The following is an 11,265-nucleotide window of genomic DNA, read 5'->3' as shown; positions in this document are numbered from 1 at the left end:
ACAAAGAGAAAACTAGTTTCACCACTCCCTTCGGGACATACTGTTACATCAGGATTCCAGAAGGCCTCCACAACGTAAACTGTACATTTAACAGAATGATCAAGAAGGTGCTCGGGGACCAGCTAGACAAAAACATCTCCGCATATGTGGATGACGTGGTCGTTCGGAGCAAGAAAAAAGATCACATACAAGATCTTCGTGAAACATTTGCAAACCTTCGCCGGCACGGGCTAAAGCTAAACCCTGAAAAATGTGTCTTCGGTGTTCGAAGAGGCAAGCTATTGGGTTGTATGATCACAGAAAGGGGTATAGAGGCGAACCCTGAGAAGATCGAGGCAATCAGGCGGATGAAGCCGCCAACAACAAAGAAAGGAGTTCAGAAATTGACAGGTCGATTGGCTTCGCTGAACAGATTCATCTCCAGATCGGCAGAAAAGTCTCTCCTATTCTTCAAAGCACTGAAGGGAGCTGGCAACATGCAATGGGGCGAAGAGCAAGCGAAGGCATTTGAAGCCTTGAAAACATTTATAGAAAACCTGGCAGTCATGACCAGCCCTTCTGAGAAGGCAAAGCTCTTACTATACATCGCCTCTTCGGGTGCCGCGGTCAGTGCAGCTCTCGTCGAAGAGAGATTAATCGAAGGCGAACTTAAGCAAGTCCCCATCTATTTCGTCTCCAAAGCCCTGAGTGGCTCGAAACTACTTTACTCCGAAATGGAAAAAATGGCTTACACAGTAGTCACAAGATAAAAGTTCCAACTTCGTTCCCTCTCCGGGATATGTTTGAAAACAAGGAGGTCTCCGGCAGAATAGGCAAATGGGCTACAAAACTAGCAGAGCATACAATTGACTTCGTCCCCAGAACAGCAATCAAGTCACAGGTCTTGGCAGAGTTTATTGCAGACTGGACTCCAGCTTCGCCTTCGCAAGAGACACCGAAGTTAGAATCAATATGGCAGCTTGAATGTGATGGGGCATACCAGAGAGATGGGGCAGGGGCTTCGGCAATCCTCACTGCCCCATCGGGCACACAATTGAAATATGCAGCGAGGCTAGACTTCAAAGGGTGCACAAACAATGTTGCAGAATACGAAGGTCTGCTCCTAGGTCTTCGCAAGGCAAGAGCACAGGGAGCGCGGAGGCTGTCTATCAGATCCGACTCGGAGCTAATCACCAGGCACATCAATAAAACTAATAGAGCACTAAAGCCGTAGCTGTCAAAGTATCTGGCAGCCGTCCGAGGCATGGAGAAGTTTTTCCTCGGATTCAACATACGGAGCTTCCCAAGATCGCAAAACAAGAAAGCCGATATACTGGCGAAGGCCGCAGCTCAACATGATCCTCTACCACCAGATGTGTTCTTTGAAACATTGAAGCAGAGCTCTGTCAACTGCGCCGAAGAGCCTGTAAAATTCATCAACGCCATAACCAGCGAGGGCATTTCGTCCCTGAAGATGACAAGGAAGAAAAGAGAATGGCTCTCCGTGCTCGCAACTACAAAATCATCAACAGAAACCTATATCAAGGAGGTGTCTGCGCGCCCCACCTAAAGTGCATCTCTTGTGAAGAAGGCCGACAGTTGCTCGAAGACATTCACGCAGGCATGTGTTCTTCGCACATTGCAACAAGGGCATTGGTAGGCAAAGCTTTTCGCGAAGGTTTCTATTGGCCTTCGGCGGTTGCAGACGCGCACGAAGTGGTCCGAAAATGCTCAAATTGCCAAAGGCATGCACCATACAGCAAATTTCCACCAGACGAAGTGCAGTTATTGCCTCCGGTGTGGCCCCTCGCTCGATGGGGCATCGACATAGTAGGGCCTTTGCCCACAGCGCCAGGAAACTACAAGTATGCTGTAGTCGCAGTAGAATATTTCTCAAAGTGGGTCGAAGCTAAGGCACTCAGAGATATCACAGCCGGAGCCTTGCAGAAGTTCTTCTGGCAAAACATTGTGTGCCGCTTCGGCATACCAAAAGAAGTCACCGTAGACAACGGCAAGCAATTTGATTGCACCACATTCAGAGACTTCACCACGCAGCTTGGGACGAAGCTATGTTTCGCTTCGGTCTATCACCCGCAATCGAACGGCGCGGTGGAAAGGGCCAACGGCATTATCTTCGCAGGCTTAAAGAAGAATATCACCGAGTTGCCGAAGGGGAAGTGGATAGATGAGTTAACAAGGGTAATTTGGTCACACAATACGACAGAGTCAAGAACAACGAAGTTTACTCCGTTCAAGCTCTTGTACGGCGAAGAAGCTGTCACGCCCGAAGAAATCAAGCTCAAATCTTGGAGGACGTCCGAAGGGACGAACAATATAGAAGAAGACATGAAGCCTTCAATCGACACAATCGAGGCAGCAAAGATGCAAGCAGCAATCAACCTCGGCAAATACCAAGAAGAGACTCGAAGATGGAAGAACAAGAAGGTGAAGCCCAGGGAGATTCAAGAAGGAGATCTTGTACTTCGTAGAATCCCGAAGGCCAAACAGAAAGGAAAGATGCATAGCAAGTGGGATGGACCATTCATTGTCGCCTCCATGGTGAGACCAGAAGCCTGCAGACTTCGCACACTGGAAGGTATCGAAGACCCATACTCATGGAATAAAGATATGCTGCAAAAGTACTATGTGTAGGAACAATGTAAGAGCCCACGGAGAAAATAACCGAAGGGGCTCAACAGTTTAGCATTTATTTCCGCAATTTTTATTTTTTGTTTGCGAGAAATTCGCACAATGTATCGAAGGAATCGTACTCTTTTCCTCACGGGGGAAGCCTTCACACGTTCACTCTGAACGTCGGAGGTGTGAGGTTTTTAACGAGGCGGAACCCTGTGTAACCCCTTGTGAAATATAAGCAAGGTCCCCGAAAAGAAAAACCTCAAGAACAGGAATATGGTGAAAGCACCGAAGCGTCTATCCCTCTTCGCCAAGCGAAGAGGGGAGTCATCGGCACATAAAACAAGTGATGAAGCTTGAAAGAAGTAAGCACGGGACGCAATCCCGGATAGGGGCTTCGCACCCCTTAGCTTTACTTCCAACTAAATAGCAAAGTCCTTATGAGCGAAAAGCCTAAGGCAGAGAAGTCCTTGCGAGCGAAGAGCCCAAGGCAAAAATTCGAAGACATAAAAGTCCTTATGAGCGAAAAGCCTAAGGCAGAGAAGTCCTTGCGAGCGAAGAGCCCAAGGCAAAAATTCGAAGACATAAAAGTCCTTATGAGCGAAGAGCCTAAGGCAGAAAAGTCCTTGCGAGCGAAAGAGCCCAAGGCAAAAATTCGAAGACATAAAAGTCCTTATGAGCGAAAAGCCTAAGGCAGAGAAATCCTTGCGAGCGAAGAGCCCAAGGCAGAAATTCGAATACATAAAAGTCCTTATGAGCGAAAAGCCTAAGGCAGAAAAGTCCTTGCGAGCGAAGAGCCCAAGGCAAAAAGTTGAAGACACAAAATCTTCGTGAGCGAAGATCCCAGGGCACAAAATCTCGCGTAAAAATTCATCTACCCCCCGCAAGTCGAGCAAAGGGGGGATGGCGCTTCACAAAACGTACACACGCTCGACTGCGGCGTCGATGACTTTCATCCTCCCGCCCGTGCAAAAGGAGGGGGTGGCGCTTCGCAAAATACAAGTTTGCACAGTCGAAGGATAGAACCAGGGAGTACAAATATACTCATTTGTATATATAAAAAAAGAACAGTTCGTGTTACAGGAAAAAATACACTATGCAATAATAAGCGAAGAAAATGCACGTGTACACTTCGCACAAAAGCGAAGAAAGATACAAATTTCTTCCCTAAGCGCTCAGTCGAAGACACTACGAAAACTAAATCATGAAGTTACATCTGAAATTTCTTCGTCGAAGATAAGGCGGTCCAAGTCAGATATGACTTCGCGGATCGCAACATCTATTATTTCTTCGACTGTCCGGCGAAGAAAGGCTTCAAATTCAACCCCTGCAAGCGAGGGCACCCCATCGTTAAGAAGAGCCTTCGTCAAAAATCCCTTGGCGACGGTACATGAATTCATGCGGAGCAAACATGTCTTCGACAGGCTCCGGCTTCGGCTCTAGAAGGCCCCTGGGCTTTTTGTAAGGCCTATCGGTGTCCAAAAGACGTTTTATTTCACGGCGAAGACGGCGCTCAGACAGAACTTTTGCGTGTTCTTCGGAATTGCGCTGGAATTCCGCGAAGAAACGTTTTGTATCAGCGTTCCGATAGTCATATACGCATTCTCGGTCAGACCAAAACTCATCAAATGAAAGCCAAGGACGACGGGCACGGAACTTCTCCCAAGTTAAACCAGAAACATAAAAATTCCCGCGGTTCAAGCGCCAAGGAATTATACCTTCGATGATCCACACAGGGGCCAACGCAGGGTCCTGCGCAGACATCGAAGGCGTTAGATACAGTGATACTTCTGTTTTCAATACTACACTACTACAAAAATCACTAGGCCTTTAGTCATCACACCTCGCCGATCATCGGCGCATCATCTGCTTGCCCCCCGCCATCTTCGCCCTCGCCATGGCCGGGGCTCCGTCTTCACCGCCACCGGGGTTTTGTTATGTCAAAAAAAAGCATCAGCAGGTAGATTTTACTTGCCGCATGATAACATCTTGCACTAGTGCTACGTGCATATATATATGGTAGAAGAAAAAAAAGGCGACAACTTACCGTGGGTTGGATCTTGACGTCGTAGGGTGGTCCATCGATCGACGGCGGCGACGCTGCAGTCGTGCGTACGTACGTCGGCGTTGATCGATCCGCCGGCGTCGTGGTAGAGGATCCTTGTTTTTTTTTTATAATAGCGGCGGCCCTGACCGATGATACAAAGTCCGAGTTCTATCAGGCTCCAGACCCGGCCGATCACCAAATTAAATCGCGAAAGGTTTCGAAATATATACCGTATTCAAGTACGTTTAATTTACGTATGCAGCATAAAGAATATTCTCCAACAGCCCCCCTAGTATAGTTACAACAAGAAGGTAAGAAAAATAATATTGATGCTGCATGTATTATTGCAATACCAATTTGTCACTATATTGCAACGTGAAAACGATACAATCTCGACATTTGAGATGATCTATCCCCGCAGCATCAAAATCCAAAAAAAAAACTAAGAAAACGTACTTCTAGCAAAAATCGCAATCCCCACGCCGCAACGTCTGACGTTAACCATTGCAACACCAGAAATCGAATATCAAAATCCTAGAGAAAGAGGCGAACGGAAACGGAAAGGCAGAGAAGAGGAGAGCCGAACATTGCTCGGTTTTCTTGGTCCTTTAACGTCTCTCTCTCTGGCTCTCTTTTTTGAGCAAATTCAACTTCAACGTCTCTCTCTGACTCTCGCAAGAGCCATCCAATTCCAAACCAAGCGTCTTGGGAGCCAAGAAACCCAGAGGAAACCACGGCTCAGCAGTCAGGCCACGCAAGGTCTCTAGGTTCCGATCCGTTGCAGCCAAGATACCCCGTTCGTGACCGTGTCGGACACGAAGCCCGCTCGTCTTCTGCGACTGCAAGCTTGGCCGCGCCAAATCATCTACTCCATCCTCCTCTCCTCCTACGCCTACTAGGTAGCAGTTCCTGAAGCTACGGCGGCGGCGCCGAGGTGATGACGACGCCGGAGGAGCGGCTGGCGACCCTGCGGGGCGCCGCCGACGAGTGCGACGGCGGCGGGGACGACGACGAGCTGCTGCGGCTGCTGCTGCGGGACGACGAGAACCCCCACCCCGTCTGCCTCGCCTGCTTCGAGCCCTCCGACGCCATGCCCGCCGCGCAGTGCGTCGGGACGGCGATCCGCGCGAGGGCGGCGGCGCGGGCCGGGTGCCGGGTGAGGATCGTGGTCGCCGACACGCTCGCGCTCCTCGGCGGCAAGATGGACGGCGGCGACTGGGCCCGGGTCAGGGACGCCGCCCGCCGGAACGTCGGGGAACTGGAGGCGGCGCTCAAGGCGCTCGGCGTCGGCGTCGGCGGCGAGGTGGAGTTCCTCTCGTCCTCCGACGAGATCCTCCGCCGCCGCGCTGCCGAGTACTGGGGCCCGCTCGTCATGGACGTCGCCCAGAAGTTCTCTGTCCAGAGGGTACTCTTGGGCCGGGACGAGAAGAAGCTGACCGCCGGGCAGTTCTTATCCACCATCATGCAGTGCGCCGACGTCGTCTTCTTCCAGGTTGATTGTTCATGCCTGTCCTCAACTCACACCACAAAAGGAGAAGCTATCATATATTTATATATAGTTCGATTTCGATCCTGTTGCAACTTACAGAATTGATTTTATAACTTTATATATGCTATATTTTAATTATTTCCTAGTTCATTCACTCAAGATTATGGCGTAACAATTTTTAGCTATAGGATTTTGATGTATACAATGTGCTCCATCTCATCATCTCCTTAACTCCTTTGACGACAGGCAGACATATGCCACATGGCCATGGATCAACGTGAGATGAATCTTCTTGCGAGAGACTATTGCGATGCCAGCGGAAGGGATAAGAAGCCAGTCATTCTGTCATACAGTACGTGTTCTTTTTCAACAGGATATATGTACTGTCATATTTTTTTGCAGTTTGAAGATATAAGCAGGTTTCTGAAATTGTTTGCCCGTTAACGTTAACGACAGATATGCTACCTGATCTTAAGAAAGGCCAGAAGATAAACAACGATCAATCATCGGCTATATTCATGGGAGATGACAAGGTTCTTCTCATGATTCTTTTTTTTTGTTTAAGAACAGTCTCCATTACTTTCTTCTGACATTACGACCAATCGTCCACCTATGCTCTCTGATAAAAAAAAGTATGTGCTTGGTTAAGTTACTTTACATGCTTATTGGTAAGAACCTGCCATAAAAGTATTAACATGTATTAACTTTTTTAGAAAAGCTTGGACGCTCATTTTTAATATATATGCATGCTGTGTCTTCTAAGTGATGCTCATTTATGATCCTAATGGATATACACGTGATGCTCATTTTTATGTTAATGATTCACATAGTGTCTCTTCTTTTATGTTCACTTGGGTTTTTTCAAATGGTACCTGGGCATCACTAATCATTTGTAAATACTACATCTAAAAGATAACCTTTTTCTGTCAAAATTCTATTATACATGTCGCTATAAGTAAGTGCAAAATCTCATTTTTCCCTATGGTAACAAACTCCGTATGAACTTGATTATTACAGTCCAAAGTGAATAACAAGATAAAAACGGCTTTCTGCCCCCCTGCAATAGTTGATGGAAATCCATGCTTGGAGTACATAAAGTGCATCATTTTCCCTTGGTTTGGAAGGTTTGATGTGCTTCGGGCAGAAGCTAATGGTGGTAACAAGTAAGATTTAAAGCAAACTTGCATTTTTTTTCTGTTTTTAGGTGGGCCATTACTACAAGTGTCAGTTAGCTAATTAGTTCTACCACAATCTTTATGATATGCAAGATTAACACATAATATGCAGCATTAACTTTGTAACATGCCAAGACTTAGTTCTGGTTCTAGTTTCTAACATTTTTTTCCTCTTAAACAGAACCTACAACCAAATGCAAGACGTGTTCGTGGATTATTGTGATGGTGCTCTGCATCCTGCTGATGTGAAGAATAATCTTTCAAAAGCAATAAATGAGATATTGCAGGTAAAGCAACGCACCCCCCCCCCCCATCCTTAACTAATATGACTGAAAAATTATTGCACTTCTCCCCAACCTTTTTAAACGGGAATAGGCAGATTTTCTCAAATTGGCACTTTCCTGAACTTTTATATTCAGTTATGTTCAGTATATGTTCACTTTTATCCATCAACACTTCTATGACCTTGCAATTTCTATTTTCCAGGCAGTTCGTGATCAAAAGCTTCACTTCAAAAGCAACAATGATGCTGAAGTTCTGGTTGATACCGTTAAGGTACATGCTCCTTTCAAAATATAAATAAATGACAATTACTTCCATTATTGTAAAAAAACTTTTTTGGACAGTACACATGAGAGCTGCGTATTTTTGCATTATGTAGAAAAAGAATTTGTTCACAATGCAAATGACTTCTATTCACCACCCATGCTTTCATTCAACATCCTTCAGGCCACCCAGCTGTTCAAAAGAAACCTGACCTGTGTTTTGTGTCCAGTCCACCCAGTTGTCCTCGACTGAGAATCTGCCTAGCAGTATGCCCATGATGACAGCGGAGGAGCGGTTCAAAATCCTGCAGGGCATTGCAGAGGAGTGCACTGAGGAGGCCGAGCTGAGATGGCTGCTGCAGGAGAAGCCCAATCCAATCTGCTATGATGGATTTGAGCCTTCTGGCCGCATGCACATTGCACAGGTTAGGCACGACAAATAATCCATATGTCTTCTCAGACCTCAGTCAATTTACTCTTGGAAGATTTCTCTCTTTATTGATTTTATATTCCTATGTACAATGGAAATTATGAATTCTCGTCTTTTGTTTCCAGGGTGTTGGGAAGGCGATAAGTATTAACAAGATGCTCAAAGCTAGATGCAGAGTGAAAATCTGGATAGCCGACTGGTTTGCGATGCTCAATAACAAGATGGGAGGGGATTTGAACAAAATCAGAACTGTTGGCAGCTACATGATTGAGATTTGGAAAGCACTTGGCATGAACGTGGACGGGGTCGAATTCCTATGGGCCTCAGAAGAAATCGAGAAGCGTGGAGATGAGTACTGGTCACTTGTGATGGACATCAGCCAGAAAAGAAATTTCAAGAGGATAGTCAGGTACACCTATTCTCATCTGCAGTTCGTTTTCCTTCAGATGTCATGAACAGACATAGGATATGGTTATGCTCCTAGTTTTTTTTTTGTGCAACTAACTTTTCCTTAAATACTGCACAGGTGCTCCCAAATCATGGGTCGAAGAGATACTGATGCCCTGACTGCTGCACAGATTATGTATCCCCTCATGCAGTGTGCTGATATATTCTTCCTCAAGGTTAGTATGCACTCAGCAACCTAGCTGGTACAGCTAATGTGAATTAACACTATGTTAGGTTTCTGGTACGCCGTTCTTTTTTGGTAACACTATACCAAATTATTCCTTTCCTTCTCCAGGTAGACATATGTCAGATGGGCATGGATCAAAGAAAGGTGAACGTGCTTGCCAGAGAATATTGCAACGCCATTAGAAGAAATAATAAGCCCATTATACTGTCACACCGTATCCTTCATATGTGATTATTACAGATTTATGTTGCTATATTCGTCCAAAATTAATGTTAATTAGGTTTGTAAAATTGTTTCTGTTAACAACAATTATAGATATCCTACCAGGTATTAAAGAAGGTCAGCAGAAAATGTCAAAGAGCGATCCATCCTCGGCCATTTTTATGGAAGACGATGAGGTTTTTATCATGATGCATACTTTTTTATAAAAAAAAAATTGACAGCCTTGCTTATTTCAACACTGTGACCACTTTCAGTGGTCTATTAGTCAGTTATAATGTATCAAAGGGTTCTCTTGCAAAATAATAAAAGTTTAGAATCTATTAATCAATGCTTAATAATGCCCTTCTTTTCCTGTGCCCATAATCCTGATCAACCTGTTTATTGCAGTCTCAGGTGAACTCCAAGATAGCACAGGCTTTCTGTCCGCAGAAAATTACTGAAGGAAATCCATGCTTGGAGTACATCAAGTACATCGTTTTCCCTTGGTTCGAAAGGTTTGAGCTGCTTCACAAGGACGCTGACGGTGGTAGCAAGTAATATTCCACTAAACACTTTTCCAGTTAATCAATCTACACATACATGAGAGGATGGAATGTACAGCACATCATAACACAACACAAACTGAATTTTGTTTCCAGTTGTAACATTTGCTGCTGTTAAACAGGACCTACAACAGAATAGAAGAACTCTTTGAAGATTATGCTAGTGGTGCTCTGCACCCTGATGATGTTAAGCCTGCTCTTGCAAAAGCAATAAACCAGATACTACAGGTAAACCCCTCCTCTCTCCCCTGCTGTTTGGTAACTGTTTTCAGTTCTGTTCACAAAGTGTATGTTCATTTATACTAAAAAAAATTATGCTTACGCAACCATACCAATTTCTTTGATTTCCCCCAGCCTGTTCGTGACCACTTCAGCAACAATCCTGACGCCAAAGTTCTGCTTGAGACAGTAAAGGTACATTCTTTTCCAAACGAAAAAATCGTCAGGCACATTGTGACTGTAATTTCAATCTCATTCATCCTCGTACTGAGTGCTTCGTGATCTGAAGTTTAGCGCTGAGCACGCACATGATCTGAATTTTAGTACTGATCGCATTGCTGTTGCTCCCTCTCTGCAGGCGTACAAAGTAACGAATTGATCTGAAGCGCAGGGTGGTGCAGCTGCGCTTGATCGTATCACCACGGACCTCGGACGCAGTAGCGTATGATCAGCTGCGTCCACACGTAGAATGAGTGGATTATATATTGCAAGCTTGTTTAGTGCAGAATCTCGTTTTAGTCACGAAGTAACTGAATCCCCATGGTTAGCATAACCTGTGATGTGAATATGTTGATCTCTGTCCCGGCTTTCGCGCGCGCAGTGGTCCAAAATTCAAAACGCATCGTGTGGGCCGTCCCCTCATCCTGGACTAGTACTGGGCTGAGCAAACTCCTCTTGACTGGCCAGCAGGCCGTCCAGATCCACTCACTTATCGTGTGTTGTAAGCCAAGCGAATACTTACTTTTTCACATGTTAGCCTGAATTTGTTGTTTTCTTGATAAGCGTATGTTCATTTATACCAACAAAAATTTACTCTCTCCGTTCTTAAATATATTACGTTTAGAACAAAGAAATTAGTTCATTTTGAACTAATTTTTTTATCCTAAACGTCATATAAGCTGGAAAGAAAGACATTAATCCACCAGCAGCTTTAGAACCACAAATAAAAGTGCTACTAGTAGCAATCGTAATAATTCTGTGTTGTTATAGGATTCCCATTGGTAACCAGTTTTCTAACACAGGTGCCAGCCACAGAATTGAAGAACTAAAGGGGGAAAAAAGACTTATACTACTTCACACACATTATTTAAGAGTGGATCAAACAAAAAAAATTCTACCTATGATGCTTTTGTGTGTGTAGGTGATGGAATTAGAATCCCAAGGGAGCCCTAAAATAGAGAACATAGCAAGGGGATGGCACCTAGTTTTTAACTTGTTTCACTGAACACATACTAATGCAAAAATCTACTACTCAAACCTACAAGTGCCTCCCTAGATCAAACACATACTGAGACCATGATTTTGAATTGTCTACCACTAATAAAACCGTAGAATGCAAAATGGATTAC

At 45.0% G+C, this 11,265-nt stretch overlaps 1 protein-coding gene across 1 annotated transcript; it reads left to right on the top strand.

Annotated features, from left to right (window-relative positions):
- Window positions 1-5,495: 5,495 nt before the first annotated feature.
- LOC120680723 (tyrosine--tRNA ligase 1, cytoplasmic-like) lies at window positions 5,496-10,690 on the top strand. The gene is made up of 15 exons (XM_039962248.1): window positions 5,496-6,152; window positions 6,396-6,501; window positions 6,606-6,682; window positions 7,167-7,312; window positions 7,506-7,611; window positions 7,811-7,879; window positions 8,100-8,294; window positions 8,425-8,708; window positions 8,826-8,922; window positions 9,042-9,147; window positions 9,249-9,331; window positions 9,543-9,688; window positions 9,820-9,925; window positions 10,052-10,111; window positions 10,275-10,690. The coding sequence occupies exons 1-15, from the start codon at window positions 5,598-5,600 to the stop codon at window positions 10,293-10,295; spliced, it is 2,157 nt and encodes a 718-aa protein (XP_039818182.1). The 5' UTR covers window positions 5,496-5,597; the 3' UTR covers window positions 10,296-10,690.
- The last annotated feature ends 575 nt before the right edge of the window (window positions 10,691-11,265 follow it).

The sequence above is a fragment of the Panicum virgatum genome, chromosome 7N (assembly GCF_016808335.1).
Source record: "Panicum virgatum strain AP13 chromosome 7N, P.virgatum_v5, whole genome shotgun sequence".
Taxonomy (NCBI): Eukaryota; Viridiplantae; Streptophyta; class Magnoliopsida; order Poales; family Poaceae; genus Panicum; species Panicum virgatum.
This window is presented reverse-complemented; position numbering and strand designations above follow the sequence as displayed.